The following is a 27,508-nucleotide window of genomic DNA, read 5'->3' as shown; positions in this document are numbered from 1 at the left end:
TTACTCTCCCGACTGATCACAGTTTTATTTTTTTTGCTTCGGTACAAGTGTCACCATGTTCATCGTCTGTTTCCTCCGCTTCTATTTCCATTTCCGATTCCATCTCTCTTTTTTCGGTGCTACATGTTTGTATTCGAAAAACTGCTTTTCCATAGCGTCTTCCTTCTAAACTCAGTGTAAAAATATGTCATTATTGTTATTAAAAAATTTCTATCATAATTATATCGACCCACCTGCTCTCAAAATGACATATCGACTCTGTGAGAGGATTGAAGCTTTAGCTTTTGTCTCATTCATTCCCAGAATAGAAGCTCTAGCATAAAAATGACTAAGGAATATAACAGATGTAGAATCAGCACTCAATAATTTTCAAACCACCAAACTTCAGAAATTGGCTACTGTAATACCCAGTTGAATTCAAATATACTTGATAAATTCTTCAAAGGATACAAATTTATTATATCATAAGGACTCCTAATTTGGGTTTCAATTGAAGCTCCGCTACTGATGAAGATGTTCTGAAAGAATAACCATGATGCAGAAAAATTTTGACAAGCAGGTGCCGATCCATTTATAGAAAGAAAAAATTACTTTGCTTTTGCCAAACATGTGGAACAGATGGGAGTAATGTATAGCAAACTTTCTGCTCGCACTACTAATAACATCGCAGTACTGAATTTCAAAATTAATTCCTCTCTCTACAGCTTGTAAATATAACTTCCTGCTCAACTTTAGCCCAACACAATTTCTGTTTAATAATACGATGTCTGTATTGAGTTGGGAGCAAGCAAACTGGAAAAAAGAAAAGAAGTATCAAGAAAATCATAAATTAATCCGCAGTACCAAACTTATATAGTAGTCATCGTGCAAATCTTACCAACGTACCTGAAATGCTGCTTGTGTTTTAGGTACAACAGCGTATAAGTCATACTTTCTCAGACTCGATGATTGATTCTGAAAATATTGAACAAATTTAAATACTTGAATTCAAAAAAATAAATTAAATTTAAAATACCTATTCTCAGTGCCTTAGAATTGCTGAGATTATATCGGATCAACTTTTTACAGACTTTTATAACGTGTTTACCAGCGTATGGGTTCTTGTGGGATCTCCGAACACGAACGTAAGACGATTTAAAATACGAAGCTTTCCAGCATATTCTGAAATTAGATCAGCGATGTCTGGAGGACTCGGGACAGTAACTCCCAGAGCTTCATTGTCACCGGCCTTTTTCTTGTTTTTCTTTTCAGATTCGAAAACTGTCTCTTCTATTGTTCGGTTGATTGCTACTGTTGAATAACCCACTGGTGAGAATTGAAGAAAAACATTACGATATGTCATAGTTGTAGATTCTGATTGATCTTCATTTGTTTTCTATTTACATCAAATGAAATGAGAATTTTTGTTCATACGTACATACTTTCATATAATTTATCCAGCACTTTATGTAATGTATTTTTATTTACAATTTCTGCATTTATGCATAGGTCGCAAAACCCGAAAGCAGTCTCCATTTCAGTGAATAATTACATTCACCAAACGTGGTAATAAAATATACACAATAGTATTGAACAGCTGAACCACAAACAACGTATAGAGTAACGAAGGTATACTACGTTTAACGAGAGAACCAAAGTAGAGGATCACACGTGCACAGACCACTGGATCTCTATTATAACTAAAGATCAGTGGCACAGACTTTTTCGCAACGCCATCTGGTGACTCTGAGAAAAACTAATCGATAATAATCGGTATGTTACACCGGTTACGCGGCTCGAATCTTCGACTGCGGGGACTGGTCGGAGGTGGTTGAGTACTTATAAGAGTTCTATTTGTGCACGGTTGAACGTCGTTTCGTGTATGCATCGTTATTAGTTTGTTATTTTAATATGTCAAACAATGCCACGTTCCGTTGTGAACAATTCTGATGAAGATCACAAAGCCAAAAACGGTAAGCCGCAGTTCAAACTTTTGTGTGAATATCATTTTTATCACAACCGCCAATTGTCTGACGACCGTTACGATTTCAAATATGTCTGAGCGATAACATTGCCATTCTTTAATCTCCCTCGCATTTTTTTGCCTCGTGAACGGTCCGTACCACGTTTTCGTACATGTGGAATCGCGTATCGGTGCAAACATAATTGGAATAATTTTAATCGAATCATAGATCTTCCTCAACCTAATTTTGCTGCTCTATGTACACGGTGACCTAGCATCAAGTGACCAAACTGATAGGGGTTATATAGGCGGTTGAACTGAGTAAATTAAACGAAAGAACATGTGACCTACGAAGTCGCGTTCGCGAGATACGACCGGTTAAAAGAGATCTCGCTAAGCGCTGGCATATAGGCAACCGAGTATACATCAAGCCGCGGATAGCGATCCTTGTCGACATTCGCTCGAAATTCAATAGTTATGCAATTCAATCGCCAGATTAAAATTTTTTATTGATTCACGGGATTGTTTATGGGGTATAAGCAAATATTGCTTTGCTCATTTTACACGTATTATTATGTAGGAATCGACGACAATTAAATTTAGTCGTTAAATTTGTAATGAAGCGACATTGGAATGTCGTTGAAAGTTTGTTTGGGAGTAGAAGCAAGTCTAATCATAATGGACAAAGATATTTCAGAATTATTTACCACTTCTATGATATTGGAAAAAATTATTTAAAAAAATGTATACATGTCTGAAGTTGTATCCAGCTGTCTAGGTCATGACATGTTGTCACCTGGCAACAACAATAGCTGGATTAGAGTTACTTTTCGATTATGAACAAAAAAAAATGGGTTCTATGGATGACAGATCTTGGAAGTATATATAGTGATAAACAAAGTTGTCGTAACATCATTAGAGAAAATTGTACTTTTGTATTATTATACATATACAGGTACAATGTAGTTTAGTAACGTTCAAAGCTTTCACATGGTACCTGTAATCACTTACATGGTTTTGGAGATCAGTTTCTAGATACCGGCCAAGCGAGGACCTAAAGGTGAAAATATTTGTTTAGATCTAATCTCACGAATGTATTGAACGACATTGAATGTTATGTTTACGAGTGCCATAAATATTTGGAATGTTTGTTCCGATTTTCTGTTCTATTCGTTTTTTTATAAACTTTTTCAGAAACTAGCTTTTCTTTCCATAAGACTTGTTCGTTTTTTTTTCTTCAGTAACGTCATTATTTTCGGTGCCAACCTTACTCATTTCGAAGAGTATACGATTTTTTCACAATAACACTACGCGACGTTACCAAACTCTGAAAAACCTAATAGACTATCCAGGCACGCAACGCAACCGAATTTTGACTGGCTGCGTAACGTCGTTAAGCCTTGATGAAAAACAAATCATAAAGTCTCATAAGAATTTGTTGAGAAAACTATGTGTATCTGTCACTAAAATTTCTCATAAATATTGGTAGCCGTTTACTCAAACTCAACTCATAGAGTATTATGAGAACCTATCAGAAACGGTAAATTGATATTTGGAACGATGGTTCTTTGTCAGAATATATGAGATACACTTTATTTATTTATTTATATTACCCGGAAAATATTACACAGTAAAATTTACATAGCAATACCTACAGAGGTAAATGCATGACCTGTACGTATTAGGCCTGGGGCTTGACAATAAAAGAACGAAAATAGTATACAATAGAGGAAAAATATAAAAACTTGAGACTAAATAGTAATGACAAAAGAACCCACGTGCGAATTTGAACGTTTTATCGTACGTAAATACGTAAATGATAATTATACTATAGAAAACATTTCGAATTTCGTTGTTTAGTTAGTTTCTGAGATACGAGTTTGCAATCCGCTAAGTTTAAAATGAATTATCAGTTATGCGGTTTTACGTGTGTAAATAAAGTTGAAAACAGCTAGCCAAATACAGTTTTTTATTTCAAATATTATGAACAGATATTTTTTAAATATTTTTATCATTATTAACTCTGATAATTAATATTATTTGGTTCTGTTTTATTATTGCAAAAAGTAGTTGTCTCATCACTTATATTTTATATCACGGCTCTTACACATTTAAATAAAAATTTCAATAAAAAAATTCAATCAAGACTTTCTAAACATTTGTTAAACGTTGTAGACAAGAATACTCATTATTCATTAGTATAAAGTAAATTATTATAAAATGACCGATAATCCTTATAGATTAATTCTTAAAGATAGAAACAAAAATATAAATATTTAGAAAAAAAGTTAAAAGGGGCCACAGCGGTAGCGTTTACAGCGCAGCCCCTTTCAAATGCATGCCTCTGTGAATCCTGTTCAATATGCAAAACTCATGAGAAAAGTGCGATAGGAACGATCGAGTTTAGGTGATAAGTATGCAAGTACTTTTTGATGCAGAATTTGACGGCTTTTCAGATGCCGATGAAAAAAATATTCTGTTCCGTTTAAAAAAAACCAAGTTGAGCTTCATCTGACCTTGGCGGATCCACTTGCGAAAAATCTGACACTCTCGTCTTCTTTCCCCCTTTGAACCTTACAACATTTATCTGAAACATTTTTCATTTACACTTTTGGTTTTCGAGATATTTAACTGGATTGATTAAAATGAGACATCAGTTTGGTTGTAGGCGTCGCAAGGAGCCTGACAGAAAAAGTCTGGAGGCTCTCTTGGAAATATCCCTTGGATAACTTCACGATTTAACGCAAGGCAGCTATTGCTATGAATCAAATCGATTTTTGGGATCTTTGCATGTGCGCTGGCGTATTTAGGACAAGAGGGTTTGTCGCGTATTGAATCCATGAGGTCCAAGGGAATTAAACACGAGACACCTGTGTGATTCACACGACAAATGTTTCGTGTGGAAATCCAATAAGTTCTCTTGCATGAAACCATGAAATCTTAGATTTTTCTTTCCGTGTACTTTCCCCTCTGTCTTTCTGCTGACCATAGAACCCGGTAATAAATGCTTTGCATTCTTATCGCCGTTATCTACCCTCAGTTCTATGTCTCGGAAGCTAGAAAATCCGCAAGCGTTTGTTCCAAAACTTTGCCCCAAGTTAATTGCAGATCACCACCTGTTTTCAGAGTGAACATTTTTATCTATGAAATTGCAAATACTTGAGCACCTTCTGCTTGATTACTCCTTTTTTCTTATACCGATCAACAGTGACCACACTGTATTTACCTTTTAAATACTTATAATTATTATAAACTTTCAGCTTCCAAGCGCCCTAGAACATGCGTAGCAGTGGCAGCATTTGTGACAGATTCTGCAACGCTCGGACGCAGGTAGTTTGATCCGGCATGATTTCGTTGATCCTTCTGGCTCATTGCAAGCAAGTGTTGAAAAAGCGGCAACAACATTAATAAGAAGAACTACTCGTAGGCCTGCGAACGCTGCTCCAGAACCAACAAGACCCTTGAGATTATGCAGAAAGTTAGGTTTCTCAAGCATAGGTAAAAATTCAAAACTAGAATCGGCACTTGAAAGGTCAAGAAATAGGAGATGCTTCACTAGGCACAACCTACAACATGATACCTCGCCTGATTCACGGAAAGTCACAGTTAGAACTAGACTCAATTTGTTGTTACAATGACCTCGATCGACAAACAATGTGACACGTTCTTACTTAACTACGTATAGCAAACTCAATTAAGGCAAATAGTAAGAAGGCTATAAAGTGCAAAAGCGTTAAATGGACATGATACATCTTTGCCAAATATGCACCTTCGAAACGACGGCTATCACAAGTTTCAGTTATTCCGTCTGAACTACCTGTAATTCTTCATTAAGAGACAGAAGTTGAGAGCAATTCGAGTAATTTTTTCTTTTTACCTGTAATTTATTATGATCGCAATATTGGTGGGCCTGTTTATTGTATTCCTGTTCACGTTTGTTTCATTACAAATTAGCTTTCTTGATTTCATTGATAAACTATTCTGCCAGAATTTCTTTAAACTATCAAAAAGGAATAATACAATGCAGAATACTTATTAAATATTTTAATTACAGCTGATGATGTGAGTCTGGGTAAAACATTAACTATGATTTCCTTAATTGCATGAACTTTACAGAATGTAGGAATAGCTGATGATACTAAAGCTGATGATATGCGGCTACAAGGTAAAAGGACTATGTCTAATTAATTAATATATTCGAAGACCACTGAAATCTTGATATTAATTTCGCTATAATTCATTGATCTGTTTGTTCTTGTGCAGAACCTAATGGTGGTAGTTTAGTAGTAGGGCTACCTTTACTTGGTCCCAATTGTAAGATCAGATAGAAAAATACATTAAAAAATATGTACTATCCATGAGAGGTTATCATGGACGAATATATCAACTGTACATGTGACCAGGAACAATGTGGTAATCACAGGTTATGCTTTGATAAAAATGCGATTATAAAAATGAATCTGCCATCACCCTTAGTAAATTAAGCATCATTCCAACAAAATTTTTTCAATAAGGTCGAAATTTTTATACGATATTTATTTTTTGAGGGTAGTAGTGAAAGCAGAAAATTACCTGCAGACCATGTTACTGTGATTTGTATTCCTATTTATACGTCATACACGTTATTTTTTTGCATCGAATATAGCTCAAGTGGAATAGAATTATACTAAATGATGGCCACAAAATTGGCAATCATCAAAGTCGAAAATCAAGATCAGCTTGCCAGCTTCACGCACATAACAGATGGGTTCTAGCTTCTACAGCTAGACAAAATAGGAAGCTAGATCTCCATTCACTATTAAAGTATCTTTAAGTAACTCAAACAAGTACCTAAAGAAATTCAGGTTTCTGAATTCTTCAAATAACTCGATTCTAAAATTTTTATTTTGAAAAATTAGCAATAAAAGTATCAACTGTGAAGAATTGGTGTTTTATTCATATATTATTAACGGAGGTTTTTTTGTTTATATTTCAGCTGGTGTTCCATAACTCAAACATTGATCTCCAAATCTCACCGATGAATACAAATGTCTTGTAAATCCCACCCGCGCAAGCACACTCAATCCCTTCAAACCGCGTCGCCACAAAGCTCTGGCAACGGCGGTAATTGGACAGGTATTTACTGAAGATAACCTTGCAGAGCTTCAAAGATCCTTGAACTCTCGTCGGCATTCAGATAAGGTAGCTCAAGATTCGAAGATTCTGAATGTTTCCTTGAAGCTGCATCAACAGCAAACGCTCGCGTCGCGTCTTTGGAAAGAGAAGCAAACATGCCGTGGTGGAATTCTAGGTAAGTATTGATTTCACGAGTTGCCAATTTTCATATTGAATTATCAACAAAAGCTTGACTCCTTAAAACATTAAGTAAAATGGTAAAAAAGGTTTTCCAAATGATTTATGTGCGCCTTGAGATTTGAAGATTTAACTGACCACGAATGATCTAAACGCAATATTTGCGATTACTGGTAATAAATGTGGAAACAAAGTTCCAGGACGATTGCTCATACTTATGCGTTCGGACAAAGGTTCGGGCATCACGCTTTCCGAGATGCAATTCGTGCATATGATTTTTCTTAGCTTTCTGATGTAAAAACTGTTCAAAAAGCATTTTGTCGTAGACTAGCTGCTCTTGAGGGTCCAGTTCAATGCAAATTTCTCGAAGAATTTTATCTGGCAATGGAGCATGCCATCGGTATTCTGTGATTCGAGTTTTGTTTTCCTCAGTAGCACAATTTGTATGACAGTCCCCAGTGGGTCCTGTCCAGAAGTGTCATTGTCCGCAATCCACCGCTCCCAGAACGGTAGATCATTGAATAGGGAAAATTTCAGATACTTTAGTGGAGAATAGAAATCTAATTTCCTATTTTGTACTGATGTAGCAGTTAAGATCTATCTGTAGTTTGCGAGAAGTTGGCAAGTCGGATCTTGATTTTCGACTTATAAAATTGTAAATTATGTGGCCATCATTCAGTATAACTTTATTTCACTTGATCTATATCCACTGTAAAAAAGTAACTGGCAGTGCGTACAACTATGAATAAAAATCACCCTTGCGTGCTTTGCAGGTATTTTTGGGTTTTCATTCCTACTCTCATAAAATGAATATCGTATAAAAATATCAAATTTTGTTGGAATGATGCATACTTTATCAAGGGTGGTGGCGAATTCATTTTTGTAATCTGTTTTTACCAAACCATAACTTGTGATTACCGTATTGTTCTTGGTCAAGCTCGGTTGTTCGGTCGATAATATTTGCCCATGGCAAACTGTCATAGATAGCACATATTTTGTAATGTGTTTTTCCATCTGATTTTTCCATCAGGAAACAAGCCAAGGTAGTCATACCATTAAAATATTACCATTAAGTTCTGCACAGGATCAATCAGATATTATTTAATCATAGCGAAATTAATAAAAAGATTCCAGTGGGCTTCAAAAAATATTATTTAGTTAAAATTGGTCATTTTACCTTGTAGCTGCATATCATCATCATCTTCAGTATCATTATCTATGTCTACAATCTGTAAAATTTATGTAATAAGAGGAATCGTCATTAACGGTTAGCCTAAACCCATATCATCAGCTGAAATTAAAATATTTAACAAGTATTCTGCATTGTATTATTCCTTTTTGATAGTTTAAAGAAATCCTGGCAAAGTTGAAATCTTCAAATCTCAAGGCTCACATACATCATTTGGAAAACTTTATTCATCATGTTAGTTAATATTTTAAGGAGTAACGTTTTCTTCGATAATTTAATGTAAGTATGGGCAACTCGTTAAATCAATATTTACCTAGGTGTCCGCCTCTCGGTTTTTGCTGCTCCCTCCAAAGAAGCCAGGAAAGTGTTTTTATTTTGGTGCGGTTATAGGCAAACTTCTAGAGCAGTTGGATCTGCAGCTACTTCACTCGCATTTAGAGAATTACATAACGATTGTTGCAAATCTCTAATATTGTCTGTCGTGAAAGCTTTTTCTTTCTGCACTTGTTAGAGCTTTTTGGCAATGCTTTTCGACAGCGAGCGGCAGGAGCGAAAATTTGTGGGGATTGGGTCCGCTTGTTGTTTTTTCTCTAAGAGATGCGAAGGATGCGGAAATGTTTTCTAGATAATCTTTCATTTGACAGTGACGGTAGTGTACAATCTGTGCTTCATTCGTATTAACGTTTGAGGTCACCACCATCCGAAACATCAATATAAAAACGTCCGTCAACAATAAATAAATAAAACACCAATTCTTCACAGTTCATACTTTTACAGCTAATTATTCAAAACAGAAATTTTAGAATTGAGTCATTTGAAGAAATCAGAAATACTAATTTATTTATATATACTTGTTTGAATTACTAATAATATAAACCTTCGACCTTATCTTTTTTTCAACAAGAGACAGAGCAGTGTTAACATTCTCCGAAGTAGAATTGATTGTTAAACAGCTGCTGGTACTCAATTAAGCAACTTTTTTTTAAAAAAAGTGGATTCTCGTCGCGAATCGCATTTCTCGATTTGAATAAATTCTAATCGAGGAAAATTCAAAGCATTCGTGAACAAACGATCTGTCCTTAAAAAGTCGCCGATGCGAAGCATTGGTCCTAATAAAAAAAAAAAATATTATTTTATTAATGCCATTGTAACGATGCCACATTTATACGATTATGTGAAAATACAAATTGAAGTTCTATTTCTACAATCTATAACGTTAATGCGACTATAGAATTCACGGCACGTAATGTTAAAAGGAATATTGAGCTTTCAACCTGTACTAAAGAATTTGAACGTGTTCCTAAAAAATCACACAAACTCAGCAGAAACTTTACAAAAAATCTTCAAAGCATTCTAATAATACTGTTCTAAAAGAAAAATATAGAACATTCTGAAATAAATTCAAAGCTATAATAACTACAGCTACGAATACTTTTGAGGAAGGCAAAGTTAAATCTTTTCAAAATGTTATCAAGAAAATCTGGGAATGTGTGAATAATAAACTATAATAGGCAAAAGTGAAAAAGACAAGGTGAATATTATTGACAAAATCTCTGATACTAACGGAGATACTACTGTGGATAAAAATGTGTTTGTTGATATTTTTAATGAATATTTTTTAATCGTGTACTCGTCAATGTATTATTTTCTCTTATTAGTATTATTGAACCTCTGCAGAATACGTGTATATTGTTACGTGCATTGTGACGCGGTATTTTACACTTCGTACTCCACTGTAGCCAATATTCCAAAGAAACGCCTAGCTAATTTTAAGTGAGGTTTATTTATTAAGCTAATATTTATCTATTTTCTAATTTTGTATCCCACTATGAGAACTATCCACAAGAACATCTCTTCGAAGAATCGTATATCATATCGCAGAGGTCACGGACCTGGTCAACAACTTCATACCGGCAGTCACAAAGGGCAGAATACCAACCCGACTCCCGATGGATGCCTACCGAAATTGTCAACAGGGTCATACCATTGCATCCGTAGTGCAGGACGCAGATCTTAAATTGTTTAGACTTCGGCCAGGAACCCAACCACCGAAATCGAAAGTCGCTATCGCCACTCGGATGCGCGTCGCAATTGGTGGACCACGTCAGCCTGGCGGACTTTGTCTGAATATCCGCGATATGCAACGAGGATCATTCTCTTCAGTTATCATCGTTTTATCTACAAGATCTTCACATGCATCGGAGTCGCAATACCGTGAGGGGTGAACCCCCTCCCCCTCACACATATCGCTCCATGGATCGATATTTCAATATATTAGTACGAATGTGGAAAAAACGAGCGAAGGTCGACTTTGCCGCCCGCTTTACCCGTTGACCCGGCTCACGTGACTTGCTGACCCAATTACCCTAATGCAAGGAACATCGCGAATCACTTATCAACAGCACGCCGAAAATCGACCGGGATTGTCAGGATCATCGTTCGATTCAGTACACTAAACGTTCAGTCCACCTATAAGTCTGCAGACGTGCTTCCATTCAGTAATTCTACACTAATTTTTCGCTATTGGTACTTTTTTCTTCCATCAGTTCAGTTCTTTCTCTCCTCTTCTGTTCTCTTCTGTTTTATCTGTCATCTCATTCCTGTTTTTACATCTTCACTACAGTTTCGTAAGTGAGATTTTTCTTTTTGTCTACTTCGTAAAGCCACGAAGTTACTTGTGTTACATGTTTTCCTTGCAGTTTTCCTTGCAGTTTGCTCCCGTAAGCATGTGCCGCGTGTGCGATCTTATATGGCTGCGTGGTATATAACACGTCGTTTTTTGACTTTGCAGTATTGCGCCGTACCAAACAACACCTTTCTTACTATTTTTTCTGACATCTATTCTCTGAATATTTCTTTGATCATCTTATTTCTGTAACTGTTTGCTTTCATTCCTTTATCACCTGACTGAGTTGTATTTCTTGCTTTCTGTATCATTTCTAATATCTTCTGCTTTGATGATACTATTCTGTCGCTATATTATATTGCTTTCGCTTGGATTGTCAACATTTATTCTAAGGATCTTAGATTGTGCATTGCATGCTAGCCTATCTTTAACTGATTATTGTAAACCTTGCTGATTGTTGCTCCGAATAATAGCATCGAGAACACACACCTCTATCTCTCGCTCGTCACACGCTACCTGTCTCGTTAATTTGTTATATCTCACTTTTACTTTTTTCCCTGGCTGTATTTGAATTTCTTGAGTTGTCCAACTGCATCTAAACTTCTCCAATTGTTTGACTGTAATTAATCTTCTGCATTTTGTTAATATACTGGATACTGTTACCGATTTACCTATTTTCTTGTACTTTATCCATTGGATACGACCCCTCCCATGTACCGTTATCTTTTCTAAACTGAGTTAGTTCTGCAAAACTGTCGTAGAACCTGATCTTGCCTTTTCTCTGCTTTTCTTTTCCCTAATTATCTAACTGGGATTCCCGCCCTCGAAATTATCTTAAATATCGTACCTAGGAAATTCTGCGTCACAGTATATATTTACTTAATAACCGGATTAATGCATAATAATAATAATAAAATAGTAAGACGATACTGTGATACTCAGATTGAGTAAAATATATTTTCTGCGTTTACGTTTGAAAAGAAAGAAGGAAATATATATATATATATATATATATATATATATATATATATATATGTAGATACGTGATCATCTTTTACGTGAATTTTGATTTTTTCTGAATATCTGTAAACTTTTAACGCATACGTACCTACGTTACGTATCTAGATTTTGGAGAAAATGAAGAAGCGTTAGATTCAATGGGAATATGGGCTCGAACTAGGTAAAGAATGGAAACTCAAAAGCACTGGCAACGATTATGGATACGTCTATTGTAGTCTATTTGATGTAGAAATTATAAAGTAAGAGACGCACGCGCAGACAAAAATTCGTCGTAATAAATATATAGAATAATATTATGATCAAATAGTCATGAAGAAATTATGCAGTTACGTATAGGTATGTATAACTTACGTGTCATCGAATTTAGTCACACGATGAGGACATTTAATTAAAACTGGCTACACAGGTAACAAGGTAAACTGCAATTAGCAGCTGCAGGTGAATTAATCGCCAATCGTGTATCGTTTACACTGGTCGTATGAAAAAAATGAAAATAAAATAGAATGAATTATATATTGTCATGACGATTCGCTTATAGTCACGTGTTAATATTATTATGTGAACGTGAAAAGTGATAGTGTACAACTATGGTATTCCGATCAGTGAATCACCTCTTCCTTCCGTAGAATGTCAAACACGTGACCGAATAGTAGATTGACGTGAAATTCACCACACGGTGACGAAAGTAAGAATAAATTTAGCGCATATTCACGTGAACAATATTCGTGGCCGTAACGACAACAAGAGTCACTGATTCGTTACCGTTGTATCAAATTTTGCGACAATACAATTCATCTTAAAATTACAAACGGATTCCACGGTTGTTGCTGCCGACGTAGTTCAAAAGTTCTTCTGAATCTTCGCAGATGAAGGGTTTCTCGTGGTAGCAGGCAACGTCGTGCCACGCTATTCCGTCGTTGTAAACGTTGTTGAGAACCGAGAGGCAAGACTCGTTGGTACCGTTTATGTCAAACTCGGCGTTGTCGGGCTGACGGACTTTCTTGTGACCGGTCTGTGACCAAGGATTGTAGCCCCAACCAATTGGCGTTTGGTTCGTGGGCGATATCTTTTCGCGATTAGCCGACCAGAACCATCCGTTCAGAGCTTTCGGCTCGAGGTCACGACGGTTTTCGCATCCCTTGAAGTCGCAGAGACGACCCGAAGTCCAGATGTACGGCACGTTGTCTGTTGAAAAACGTTAAAAATCATTAAACTTCCGACATCAAATTTCATGGAAATACGAAACATTTCATACTTCGGCTTCGCGCCGTGTCCGCTTTTTGATCTGTTAGTTTCCTTTTAAGTTTTTTTTTTTTGCGTTTATTTTTACTGCGAAAGTCAACAAGTCGCGACATCGTGCAGACAAGAGGAGGAAGGGAAATCGTTATAAGGAACCAAGTGGCCGGGAGAGTTGAAGACGTTTTCATTTGAAGTTTCACTTGAATTCGACGGAAGGAGAAAGCTTTGGAGTGACGCCCTCGAAACTTACTCTGCTGTATAAGTCGGAAGACAAGATTGTTCTCTTCCTGAGTTTCCATAGACACCAAATCCATGCAGTATTCTCGGCAGATGTTCCTAGCGTCTAACCAATCGACTTTCTGATTCGAATGGGCTGGCACGTGTCCACTGAAGAAGTAATTATGCCCTCTGTATTGGAATTCCTTTGGTCCTATAAGAATGAATTTTAATGACCTCAATTAGCGCATAGATAACCACTGGAATCGAGTGACTAGTGCGGTCATTATCTCTCGGAATTCACCTGAGTTATATTCTAATAAAAGTCGGTCTGAGATTGCGCCTAAGGGAAATCTCACAGCAAAGAATAATTGATCGGAAAAGCGATATAATTCGAATACGTGTATTCCTGGAAAAGTCTGGAGAAGGACTGTATTTACAGTAATACTAGTTGATACAGCCATCGTACAAACTGTACGTACAAATGATTAAAAACTTGCTTAAAATTTGACAAATTTAGAAATTCGAGGCTCCATTTCGTGCAGAGATATTAGAAGAATTTCTAAAACAGACTGTTCTTTCAATCGAACAAACAAGCGTGGGTTACTTCACGTTATATAAATTGGGTTTTTTCGGAATAGTTGTACATAACGTCGACAGGACAGGTAATAATTACATTAAAATACGGTACGACTGGATTGATACAAATAGCCAAGGTTCGAGTAGAATTTGCGATAGTCCGCGGATTCTATTCAGCAATGAAAATGTCATTCGCACTGTTAACTAGCAGTGATCCATTGTATATCCATATCCTACAAGTCTTGCTTGGCTTCGCTGTAAGCCCGAGAAAGATCCAGGAGATTAGAATCAGAGATCGGAATGCGAGACGTTCGACGGACTTACGAAGACAGGAATTTGTGTACCTGTAATGTTTACGAATAAATACAGTGGGTTGAGCAATACCTGTACACCATTTTCTATTGTCCCATTTCTCTTTTCCATTCCAATTTTTATATATATATATATACAATAAGAAGTGTGCATACGATCTACACAACCAATACGAGTTACCCTGTAGAGCGGTGAAATTAGTTATTCGTATTACGCGAACCAGCCGCCGCGATACCTTGCATAAAATGTATGAACCACATGCGTATTGCAGTAGACAAAAGTCCCATTATACACACCGGAGAGAAATGATTCGTAAAAAAATGTCCCCATCCATACAGCTGTGAATGTCCTAATAGATATCATAAGGAGGTCAAGTACTACCAGTCAAGTATTAACGAGTTTTCTTTTACTGCCGCGTCAAGGTCAATAACCTTTCAAAGAACATCTATACACGTATCGCATGGGCTAGTATCAGGCAACGTTTATTATACGGAAAGAGAGATGTGTACTGGATACACGTACAACTGTGTTGTATGTGTGAGAATTATGATAAAAATTTAAGAGGAGAATTAAAAATTTCTGTAAGCGTAATTTTTTGTTTTACTTTTTTCCGTTCGATTACTATATCGCTATTTATAGCATATCCATACTTTCTACAGAAGAAAAACCTTTTTGGAGGAAAAAAAAAGAAAGAAAAAAATGGTGGCACTCACAGCTTGTTTTAATTCTCCTGCGCGTGTGGTCGAATTTATTTTTTTAAATTTCTTGAAACGTCTTCGAGAACAAATTGTGCATGATATTAGTCTGAGTCGGTAACGTAACAAATATCAGTCATATTTCCATGAGTATTTAGCTATTCTTAATATTCCCTTGAGCGAGTGACACAGAAAAGCATTTGAAAAAGATTCAACGCCTCGCCTCGTACGGAGAGTCGTGCAGCCAGAAATAAGAGGAGACAAGAGAAGACTGAAAATTGTGCGACCGCAGGGTTTGTCCGTGACCCGGGTCGTAATCACTAATCTAGGATTGCGGTACAAGGTATAACAGACGTGTATACGCATTAATATTCCGCGCATTGGAACCGCCGTTATTACAACCATCCAGCCCCATTATTTCGAGACAGAGAAATCTTTTCCCCAACTATCACAATTATCTTGAGTTCAGGTTTCTGGAAAACTTTCTAACCGACAGCTAATAGAAATGGTTTTAATTTTAGTCATTTCTTTCGACATTCAAACGTGTTATTTCTTTGTATTTTTGTTTCTCTTGCTCGATTCTTCAATTCTCTACACGATATTGAATTCACTTTGAAAAATCAGACGGAGTATGAAACAATGATTTTATGAAACACGCGCAAAAAGACACAATCTTCATCTGTGCGTCGGGGATTTTAAATCGCGGTGACAACGATTATTCTAATGTTCGTGTGGTTTGAAACAATGCCCGTGACTTCGCATAATGCGTGTATAATAACGTATACGTGAATGCTTCTTGGGAAAACTAGGCTAACTATGAGAGAGATCAGCTATTCGAAACAACCTGAGAATAATGACAAGGTTTCTGCAGCCGCCTTTGTGTTGCATGAGATCAAAGAAGTAGGTATAATGAGCAAGTATAATCAGATACTGCGCAGGTGTACGAACGTACACCGACGAGTGTGTGCAATCACCGCGTGTAATTCATGCGAATACGTTTCTCCTATCGGCGTTCTCGTGTTCATTAATTAAATGTCCTCGAAAATTTGCCATCAGCCGTCCATCGTCGGGAAAAGATATTTAAAACGATTCCTTACGTCCAACTCGAATGCTTTTAGCTTGGACATTGCGAAAGGATGAGAATTCAATTCATTTTTCAGTTTTCATATTACGGGTAGGTAGGACGTATGTAGGTAGATGTTCGTTGTTCAGCCATGCATGTGTAACGGTGCTAATGATATAATTTGAAATTCAATTCAAGTATCCTTCATCGTATATTTCGCATTATTCACTCGATTTGTTCCTATTCAAATATTCTTCGAATTTATGCAATACAACTCCCTATAATTCAGTAAATTTATTCCGTTATGAAAGGTTATAAATTCGACGGTAATCCCGAAGACACGATTTGCTTGTAAGATGATATCGCGAAAAAAATTTCAAGTGGGTGGAAAGAAATTTTTTCAGGTTTAACAGACGAGTAACAATTGACAAGTATAAAAATAAACCTACACGTTTGCAAAATCTTCTTTTTGTTTCCGCGCAAATATGAAATTTCAAGCTTTCGAAATAAGTCGACGACGTCGGACCTAAAATCTGTGTCACGACGACACCGAAAGAATTGATAGACTACGCATATCTGGTATACCTACACCTACGTATACCGCATATCGAGTCTGTGTGTAATTTGTTGACGGCATTATGTAAGCAGCTGTTATTTCGGTAGCAATCGAAGGCAAATCGATATAGGTAAAGGCGTATGTAGTTCTGTATCCCCTTCACGAACCATCGGGCATTATACAGAGAAACCTTTGCGACCATCGAAATTCTCGACGCTGGACGCGACGCGACGCGACGTTCGGCGCCGCGCCCCGGCCTGATATCGTATTTATGTACCTGCACTCGCGTCTCGCAGGTTGCGTATTACAGTATGTACGATAGTTCTTTACATTCCGTAGTCTCTTATACATTCCGCGTACAAGTGACCCACCTCAAGACTTTCACGCTGAGGACGCGATATATGTGTACGTAGTTTAATACACAATATAATGCAACGCGCTCTCTCAAAATTCTCAATACTTGTCTGTATAAAGTCATTTATACAGGTATAGCTGACCGAACTCACGGCTGTCAAAGTCAGCTGATGTCTAAAGGGTATTTTATGTGTTATACATACCTATGTGTGTGTGTATATATATATATATATATTGATATACTCTTGCTTCAAAGATCGTTGTAAATAATGAAATGTGGAAGGAAACGGCGTGCTACGGTTGAGGATTATTTTGACTTTGACATTTTTACGGTCAACCGGTCCTGCAAATATTCCTGCAGAGGTACATCGCTAATCGCTTGAATTGCAAATGTTTGCACTCGCGTACCTGCGCGATTAAGACGTTGCGTAGTTTTAGATGAAAAGATGTCGAGGATATGGTAAATCAGCGGTAAATCATCGGGGCTCGTTTGAAAAACAGAGAGTATATAATGTTTGACGGACTAAAATGTGCAGTGGTAAATACCGATCTTAGAGAACGGCGTCCCCGCTCGCTCCGAAGCTAGCGGTTACGTCTTGACCCTTTGATCCTTCGTCTTTCTTCGCTTGTGCTACACGGTCATTATATACTTGTACAATACCAATTACAATGTAAAAATATAAAATTGAGCAACCGACTCCAGCCGTTACATACACATGCATCTAAAACGCGGGAGAGGAGGGCGAAAAATTATAAAATTATTGTACGTAACTTTCGTAATAGCGTGAGGATTTTAATTAGTCAGATCGAACGGTGCAGATTACATACTCCGAATAGCGATTTGCATTACGATGCTTGTAACGAGTTACCGGCCGACGATTTATTTCTCTGCGTCCGGTTACATATGTGTTTGATACGAATTACCGGCGCCTGTGTATGTACGTGAAATTTGCAAACTGGATATCCAAAACTGAAATTGCGGTTTTATACACGGGTATATGTTGTATTATTATTCAATCAGGTCTCGTAAGGTATTCCCCCCGGGGCAATTATTTTTGCAGCTCTAACGCCGAGGCTCGATGGGGGATTGCATCTGAACGCGGATAGAAAGTACACCCAAACGTGATACGGAGCAAAAAGTAAGAAAAGCAGCTCGCTGCAAGACTCCGCGATCCGTCAGCTTGTACAGGAAATTGGGCTTACATGTATCACCTGGATCTTCGTCCTTTCGTCTAACGCCGATCGCCTCGTTAGTGACAGTTGGAGAATATAATCTGTGCAACGAGATAAGAATGAGAGGAAAAAGGAGGACTCGTGCGGATTGATTTTGCCCTAGGACTCGAGTTGCCGCGGGACGCGACCTCGTTCATCGGGTTTTGCGATGAATTGCAACACCCGCGATTCGCAGATGCGCTTCGGCTCAGCGAGATGAATCGGTAATGTGCTAGTTCTCCTTACTACCGAACCCGTATGAGTTAGAATCGAGAGTCGGACGAACGATTCGTCGTTGAGGCCGCATCGTGTATTTAGTTTGCACTCAAGTGCAGCGTGATATCGTGCGCTTTGCCGCACGATCGTTGCATATTGCGCAAGAACGTGTTGCGATATTGTTATGAAATGCAGCTTCTCTCGAATGCACTTCTTCTCACGACACGACTATACCGATAGGCATTTCGCGGATGAATTTATTATATGCGCGTTTTGTTTCGGTGCAAATAGCAAACTGCACGGTTCAACGATTGCGGCTCGATTTTTTACGCCAAGATTCGTTGCGCTGTTGCTGATGCTGCTGCTGCTGCTGCTGCTGTGGCATATCGATGTCGAAAGAGCCTCGTGATCTACCGCGAGGGATAAAAGCTGGCAATATGTGAATAAGTACGTGCGGAATTGGGGAGATGTATTATTGATGTTGGGAATGGAACGACTCCCTGCAAATCTGGGGCACGTGATTATATTATACCTTGATTAGTGACATTTTTACATTTTAAATATCGCTTGGAATTAGAAATTTAGTTTAATAGAGACGGAGTCCACCTATCTAAATCCTGCTTATGAAATTCCGGACACGAAATTTATGTATCGAAGAATTATACAAATTGGACCATCAGCTCATTTATATTTCTTGCTAAATACGTATTTCCAAACATACGATTCGAACTTTCCTCCCGCCGTGTTCCAAATTTCCCTTGTCCTATACACAAGCCCGTTGTAAGCAGGTATGAAAGATTAATTTCATTGTCACAATGTTCAGCAATAATAATTCCAAGTAATATTAATCTTTTTTTTTCGCGCCGAGTATCTAGCGAGCCGTCAGGGGTGACATTTTAGAAAGTGAAAGAATTTATTCGCGATGTAATGTAATGTAGTACTTCAATCAGCTACAATAACATTTTTTATAGACGCTACATATTTTTGCGATACGTTATTACGACACGTGCTTAACGCCCGTTTCGCGAAGGCATTACAATCACAATAAAAATTATAATATAATAATAGTAATAATAATAACAACAACAGCAGAAGTTCGTTGCCGTTGGCGTTTTGAAAAAGGGTTATTACTTATAGTAAGCGAGAGAAAAAAAAAATTACATCTGAAGAAATCGTGCAGTCCGCCGTTTTATACGTTGTTAAAACATGTACGTGGGATAGAGAAATTTTGTGCTTTTTTCGATTCAACCTAATCAAACACAAACGATAAAAAATGAAAAAGCGAATTACGTATTGAATTATTTTATTAGTGTCAGGGCATCGTGTATGAGATACTTGAAACTTTCTTTTGACAATATCTGTAGACATACATCTCGCGTATGTATCATGAATTTGTGTTTACACACACGTTTACATTAAACGCGTGTGTGAAGATATGGTATATGCAAAGAACACTTGACGCTGTTCGCACTTAATTGTAGAATACGCCAGATGTGTGTGTTATTCGACTAACGACGCGGCTGCACTTTCACGAATTCCATTTTTGAAAGCCTTGCCATTTGACGAAAATTCAAACATCGCGCGGATTGTACGTCTGATCGTCGAGCGGTGCTGATCACTCGTGTCAACGATTTTCGAACATCTTCAATCGTAAGTAAAATTTATCTCTCCACCACAAAATGCTTACGACCGTAACATTTATTGCCGTTAAAATTATAATCGACCGGCAAGGTACCTTTGAAATTGATTTATGATCGCACAACGACAAGCTCTTCGGCACGATCGCTCGCACATTTACCCTTTAATTCTCGTATACATTGGCTAATAATGATTTACTTACGATTCGCGCATTTTTGTGCAACGGGTAGAGACAGAAATCTGCCGGGACGATTGCTGTGAGGTCGAGCCTCGCTGATCGCGGGATCTGCGGCAACCAGGGCCGCAAGGATCACCACTAGGCCGACGGGTGCCAGGATCATCTGAAATAAAAAGGTGAAAAATGTGGTCGAAGGATCAGTCGACGCTGCGATTGTTGTTCCAAGTCGAACCGAGCGTTGGTTGAAAAATGCTAATAATTATACTTCAACTACGACCGTGCAAGCGATCGTTCTACGACGTACGTAAAACGGGGAGTTTAACGCCGGGTAACGAAAGCGGCTGGTGAAAGTTATCGAGTCAAAATACTTGAGGTTACCTTGTTCAAGGGATGGGTAAGCAACTGATTCCTCAACGAGAACTGCACCGTCAATGTGTATCGTACTGTATATATAACTGTTAGATTATGAAGAGACTGCCGGCCGAGCAACGGGTTATATAGAAAAAGTTACCCTCTCCAATCACCGCTCATCTCCCACCGCGGACAGCGGGATAGTTCCGAACTCGAGAACCCGAGGATTGCGTCCCACCTTCCGTCGACGAACATCGTGCGGCCTTTTCTCCCCCTCGAATGCAATGCGACGGGATGCGACTTGCGGCGACCTTAAGACGAGGCTCCGATCGCCGTATCTACACCCGGACTCTGATTCGCGGCCGCGGAATCTCGATCATCGGTTTATCGTTACACCTTATCGCAGCGTTTCCATTCCGAAGAGAATTCCGATTATTCCGTAACGAGCCTGACGTCGCTGGGTTCTAATCGTAGGAACGGAGATGCCCCGGTCTCGAAGGAAAATAACCCGAGCGATGCCCCAATTCCAGACTCTATCTTCAATCCTCGCAGCGAGAGAGACGAGGCGATAGGAACGAACATTCCTTTAAAAAAACGGGCTCAGCTCTGTCGTGATTACCGGTTGGTAACAACGCGCAAGGCGCTTTCCCTCGGACGCGAGCCGTTAATCCAAATTAAACCTTCTTCTTGTCGTTAATAGATATTTCCTCTGCCGTACAGGCGCGCATCAAATGGACTCGAGCCGAAGGAAAGCGGCGGTAATGATGCGACTATTTTTACGATCGCACGGCCCTGTGCCGAGGTAAATACAGATCTCGTAGTTTGGAGATCGAAGATTTTTAATGTAGTCGAATTCTGTATCTACTCACACTGGGAAGCGAATTGATTTATTCTCTTCCCGTGCGTTCAAGATCTTTGAATAACAAGGGCCAGCTCGAGCCAAGTATCTGGACGAACGAGGAAAAATTTCGGGCTCTTCGTTATCAATTTTGTGTCTTATCGACGCGAGGCTCAAGTTTGGTGTTTCGCATCCGCTGCTAAATGCAGTTCACGCGCTGTGGTCAACGCAAGGTATTATCGAAATTTGAGTTCTATCGAATATTCCAGTACTTGTAAAATCAAGAGCTATTTAGGACCCGCGACATCGGTCCTGTTTCAGCCATTCGAGGGCGGGCTTTTTCATCATCTGCATCCCGTTCGCCAAAACACCTAATAGTAACGTTGAAAAAGGTCGGAGAACACATAATAGTTAGAGCGTGGGTATTAAACGGTCGATAACGAATAAAGAGAAACTCGTTATATGGGTATGTATAGGTATACATATGTATGTTATAATACAAGGTAGCTGCAATTTGTTGATGTTGTGATTTATCTCGAGAGGTGCGTCCAACTCCGAGTGTGTCAACGGCGTGTATTTGGCCCAGATTTCCCGGGGAAGGCATTTATACTGGCTGAACCTGTAACATAAGCGACGAGAGACTTGATATTACGCGCATGTTTCTTACGCGATGTGTCCGATTCGCGTTTATGTTGCGTTTCTGCAGGAACGTCTACGTGCCTGTGTCCGTCTGTGAATAAGATGGTCAAGGAACTTTCGTTTTCAACTACACCTCTCGCTTCAAAGTCTACAGGTATACGACACCGACGGTGATCCGACTCGCCAGCACGCACGCAGCCTAATAGGAACACCTCTGTCCTCCAGAGGTAAAAATTACGTCAACTTGTAACGATTTTATTCGGCGGGACGGTGGCGGACGGCACTTAAAAAGTCCATCCCGCTAATTGTTTAGGTGCTACAACTTATATTTATTCTGACACGTTACCCGCGGTCCGACATCTGAGGTGAATTATAGAAATACGTGATCATCTTTAAGAATGTTGGACGTACGTATCTGTGTAATTCGCTGTAAGGATCACTGATCTGCAGATCTGATCTTAGGGTGTAAGCTAGATACTGTGTGTCACTGAAAATTTTCCAATTCTTGAAGCGTATTGTATGGGAAACTGTACTGTAGAGGTAATTGAATAGTACGAGCGTGCAGAATGCATCAGATATGCAGAATTTTTCGTTCAACCTTGATCTTATCGAGAAAACGCCACGGAAAGAAACATAATGTAGAGTTTACATATCGCGTGGTGAATGTATCGACAGCACTTGCTTCGAGTTAAATCTACAGCAATTGTGGCAAGATTTACAAATTCGGTAACAAGTGTTGCAAAACCAATAATAGCAACGAGAGTTATAGTATGCTTAATCTGCCACAATTGCTGCAGATTTGACTCCGAAAAATACGGATGTAAGATTTCCATTACATTTTTTTCTGTTTGGATTTCCAAATTAAGCTCCAAGTTTGCAGTCCATGTTTTTGAAGTATAAAACCGGTTACGATAATTTTGATCCGGTTGAAAATTTTACAACTGCATCTACGCGTCATTTCTTGCCCGAGCTTTGACTAACAAATATGTTAGCGACTTGCTTCGCCTGCAGATACCGTTTGTTAATAATTGAAAAAAAAACAAGTTTACAGTATGGAAATTCAGAGTGCAAGTAATCTGCTTTCGATTGCATTATACGTACGAGTCTATAATAATATTTAATATGTTATACCTTATAACATTTAGGTACGTACACAGGCCGGTAAATAATATCAAATAAAAACCGCAAGATGTATAATGTATGGATAAGGTAAATTTGATCATAACCGCGAGATTAACGAAACGATGCGGTTATTACTGCTATTGCCTTTTTTGGATATTTAATTTCTTGTAATACCTACTCCGAAGTTGGTGACATCAATTCACTCCACGCAGCTGCGGGTGGAGAAAAAAAAAGTTAAAAAAATTTCAAGAAGAAATTATTCCAATTTAAACTCCACCCGCCTTTGGTTCAGGCACAAGGCATGGTATGTTTTTACAGGCATAATACGCGTGGATAATCGATGTGTACATTTTTACGCGTAATTTGAACGCACACGTCGATATGTACCGTGCAATTGATACGTTTGCGCGCCTGTAAAATTTCGGTGATAAAACGTACATCAGCGAAAATTTTTCGGTTATAAGAAAGCATTGTAAACGATCATCATGGAACGTCGATCGGTATGCGGGTGACACGAACCTGCATCGAGACCCTCGATATTTTGCCTCGTTATATAGCGATGTTTCCTGACAGTTATATCCTGCGGATATACGTCCTATGGACGTAGGATCGGTTTGATTCGCGTGTAGAATTTTGCTTCGCGAAGGCGTCATATTATAATAGCGTAGATATAATCACCTCTAAGGCACTTTTGTAACCTTGAGGATGCGCTAACTCAACTTTCACCATTCAGACTAACCAGTATGCGTGATTTAAACCGTACAGCTAGTGGGGATAGTATGTCCAATGTCAACCACCCGCCTATCCATCCGTTAGCTCTATGGTTTTACATTTTCGATTTTGCAAATTTCTCAAACTTACAACAACGCACAGCGTTTCATCTTTCCCGTATCAACGCAACAGCACACAGCAGCTGGATTTTTTAAAGTGGTTGACGATCTGAATTTATTCGAAAGATTCACTATTGAATTCACTGCAATCGTATATAGGTATAGTGCCTACGAATATGGGCAATCAACTTTTTGAAAATTTCGAATTATCATAATCTCTTCTGTTCAATAATATGAATCTTGAATCGCAGATGATGAAATTTGTACGAATGTATCGTTATTATTGTTAGCCTAAAGTTTGATTAAAAAAAAAAAAACAACGCTACAATGACTTTTACCGCATTAACCTTATCGCGTTGGATTGCGAATAACATTTTTGCTACATACTGACATTTCTTGCACTTGCGCAAAGACGGCGAGAAAGAAATATTTCTCATATTACAGTTTCGAATATCTGTGTGGATGATTCTCCACAAAATTTGCAATCGATCTCGGAACACCCACGGATGTATAATGAAATTACTATCGCAGAGGACAAAGTGTTAGGTATATAATAGTATACATGTATATACGTATGGTGTTGTTAGATGAGCAAAAGGCTGTCAGCTTAATTGCCGGTGAATTATATAGGTCTAATGTATATCGTGTTGCACGAGCGAAAGAATAATCGCCGAGAATGATAGCGCGAAGAGGAGCTGCAGAGATGCAGCTGGATTTAATTGGCTACAATGCAGAATGTTTTTTGATCTTTCACGCGATCCTAGCCTGCAGCTCGCTTGTCCCCATTTATCATCTCCGCGGGTCACTCGCATTCCTCCAATGATCGCTATCGATCTTTCGGGTACGTCTATTTATACGAACGACTTTAATATTCATTATGCTATTTTTTCGGAATGACTTTTGATCCAAGTTCTTTCAGTTTCATTATTCATTTTTGCCAGCAGGTTTGCACTGGCAGTAGAATTGACTGGGCCTCGGTCCTCGACTGCGTGTTTCCTTCTCCATTCTTTGTTTGTACCTACAACGATCGTGATATATTAATATTTCGAAGAACGATATATCACCGCCTTTGTTTTAACGATACCTATCCATAGATAATGGATATTCATTCCACGTGGTATATGTATGTATACCCGTACGATTCTATAACCCACGAGCTATACGTATACACGTATATTATTTTCTTTTTGTGCAACTAACTGTTGCGTTTGACATTATATTGCGACCGTTTCACACGGCGGTATTGCGGAGGTGGAATAATTTTTACACTCGGATAAATAGTGAATAATTCTGCGTGCACATCGTACAGAGTTACATTATTTATACGTACACGGTAACCGTATACGTATGCATGCATCACGTGAAAATTGCTCAAGAGAAGTCGCACGTTCGTTGTATGCAATTGCGAAACGCGAATGAACGAAACTCGTAGGCAAGATCAGCTGGTAATACTCTCATACCCTGTATGCAACCTGTATTACAGGTATACACTATACGTACACGTACACGCGATAGTACTTGTAGACAATCGCGTGTGCTGTAGGGAATCTATTTATGATTTATCGCAAGAGGCGTCGCGATTTTCAACGAACTATTTCCGATCCGGATATTCTATCGAGCCATTTAAATTTATTTAATGACTTTATTATTCTGTAATCGTAGCGTGATTGCTGGTTGAAAAGAAATATGCCGACAACTCACCCAGATATTATTACCTCATCTGTTTTGACTGGACTAAATTTTTATCTTACACCTTAGACGTATCGAGTCCGTCTCATTGATCTAAATTTCGTTACTTTCAATGTATCAAATCCGTCTTACCGATTTGAATGGTCAAGGATATAGGCGGGTGCCTTCTTACCTAATTGCACTTATGTCGACCGGGCCTCGTCTAAACGCATCACAAAATGCCTAGACGTCGAATTTGATATTTCGATCAGCCTTGAGATAATGTAACAAGTCGTTATGGATACGTAGTTTCAACGGTGGGAACTAGTGCAGAATGGTGTACGTCGATGTATGTACTCGTGTTATACATATCGGCTAACTTATATAGATCGGTCTCGGTGTAGTGTTTTGCAATTTTCGGTTTTAAGGACGACGTTAAAGATTCGTTTCATTCCTGACTCCGAGCCACCTGATGATCCCAAGGCTCTCGGTGTATCATATATATTTGTATAATAAAATCTCAAATCCGGTCACGCGATGTTATGGAGTTATGGTACGTGACACATTATGTACCTGTATCACATGCGTACATTATATACTCTGGCTGAAAAAGTCATTCGGCGATCAGGGATGAATAAATAAAATATTCAAAACTTCGGGAAAAACATTCAAGAATGCTGCGAAATTAATATCTGTAGGTATGCCGTGTTCAGTCATGGTCTGAAAATTTTATTTCTGTACGTCACGTCAGTGCACATCCGTTTGCCTCGGGTGTTTTTTCAATAACAGAGTTCCGACACATCAAACCCGTCTTTAAGATTTTCATTCCACCTGTAAACATATTTTTTACACTCGTACTTGGTCAACGCTCGCTACCTTTATTCCGCTTCTCATCTTCTCGATCGATTTTTTTTTCTCATTCCCTTAATGCTGAACGACCATTTTTTGTTCCTCCATTCTCCCACGTGTTATTTTTTTTTCTCTCGTATACAGGTATAAACGAGGAGGAGGGCATTACCGTGAAACTATAATTGATCTTTGAATTGAAACAGATAATTACCTCTCGCGAACACGCGCGAATCATCAGCGAAGGTCAAAACGTTTTGAGATCCGGAGGCCGGGGACCAAAGACCGAAAATGAGTGAATCCGTGCTTAAATTGTGCCCTTGAATTTGAAATGAGTTTGAGGAAAGAGTCTGCAGTGCCGTGATGAGGCGGACCGTAAAGTGACATAAAACACTTCGTGGAAACACGCGAGATTTCTATTTTTTATTTTTTTTATTTTTACATCTTTTGGGTCATTATATGTATACGATTAGAGAAGAATTTAACATGTGAATATCTACGACTTGGAGAGAAATTCGAAGCCAATAGCGAAGCGCGACTGAAGACACGCCGGTATTCATACAGGTGTCTTCTCACATCTGAATTTATTTCTTTATCCACTATTATAATTTTCGTACGGCAGCACAAGTTTCCTTTTGGATTCCATTCCGTTGGGTAAATATTATTATTCTATCTTCAAATACAACTAGGAAGATAATTTAAATACTGTCTAGAACACTGCTACTTAATTATTTGACAAACCACTAGAGGCTATAATTCTTGTTGACTTTGTATCTCGAAACGACAATTTTACATCAGTGAACACGGCCTGTGATTATAATGGTTTTATAATCGATAAACACGGAAGAGTTGTTCGTGAAAACGTTGTGTACACGTATAATTAATTG

The 27,508-nt window shown here is 38.4% G+C and overlaps 2 protein-coding genes and 1 long non-coding RNA gene across 6 annotated transcripts; 1 reads left to right on the top strand and 2 right to left on the bottom strand.

Moving 5' to 3' along the window:
- On the bottom strand, positions 1-1,679 carry LOC107224252 (ribonuclease P protein subunit p30). 4 transcript variants are annotated; one of them, XM_015664238.2, is made up of 7 exons: positions 1,422-1,679; positions 1,088-1,305; positions 886-954; positions 592-792; positions 451-518; positions 234-313; positions 1-165 (listed from the first exon to the last, which is right to left on the bottom strand). In XM_015664238.2, exons 1-7 carry the CDS (start codon positions 1,513-1,515, stop codon positions 17-19), a joined length of 879 nt encoding a protein of 292 aa, XP_015519724.1. In that variant the 5' UTR covers positions 1,516-1,679; the 3' UTR covers positions 1-16. The 4 variants fall into 4 exon arrangements, with proteins under 4 accessions (XP_015519724.1, XP_046586718.1, XP_046586720.1 ...); XM_046730762.1 differs by having other exon boundaries at positions 1,088-1,290; XM_046730764.1 differs by having other exon boundaries at positions 1,088-1,290; positions 1,418-1,676.
- On the top strand, positions 1,675-12,542 carry LOC124292799. Its single transcript, XR_006902721.1, has 2 exons — positions 1,675-1,952; positions 5,203-12,542. It is a non-coding gene; the product is annotated as an uncharacterized LOC124292799 (long non-coding RNA).
- Positions 12,259-20,853, bottom strand: LOC107224263. The gene is made up of 4 exons (XM_015664255.2): positions 20,706-20,853; positions 20,352-20,490; positions 13,559-13,738; positions 12,259-13,254 (listed from the first exon to the last, which is right to left on the bottom strand). Exons 2-4 carry the CDS (start codon positions 20,488-20,490, stop codon positions 12,872-12,874), a joined length of 702 nt encoding a protein of 233 aa, XP_015519741.1. The 5' UTR covers positions 20,706-20,853; the 3' UTR covers positions 12,259-12,871.
- Between the last annotated feature and the right edge of the window lie 6,655 nt (positions 20,854-27,508).

This window comes from Neodiprion lecontei, chromosome 2 (assembly GCF_021901455.1).
Source record: "Neodiprion lecontei isolate iyNeoLeco1 chromosome 2, iyNeoLeco1.1, whole genome shotgun sequence".
NCBI lineage: Eukaryota > Metazoa > Arthropoda > Insecta > Hymenoptera > Diprionidae > Neodiprion > Neodiprion lecontei.
This window is presented reverse-complemented; position numbering and strand designations above follow the sequence as displayed.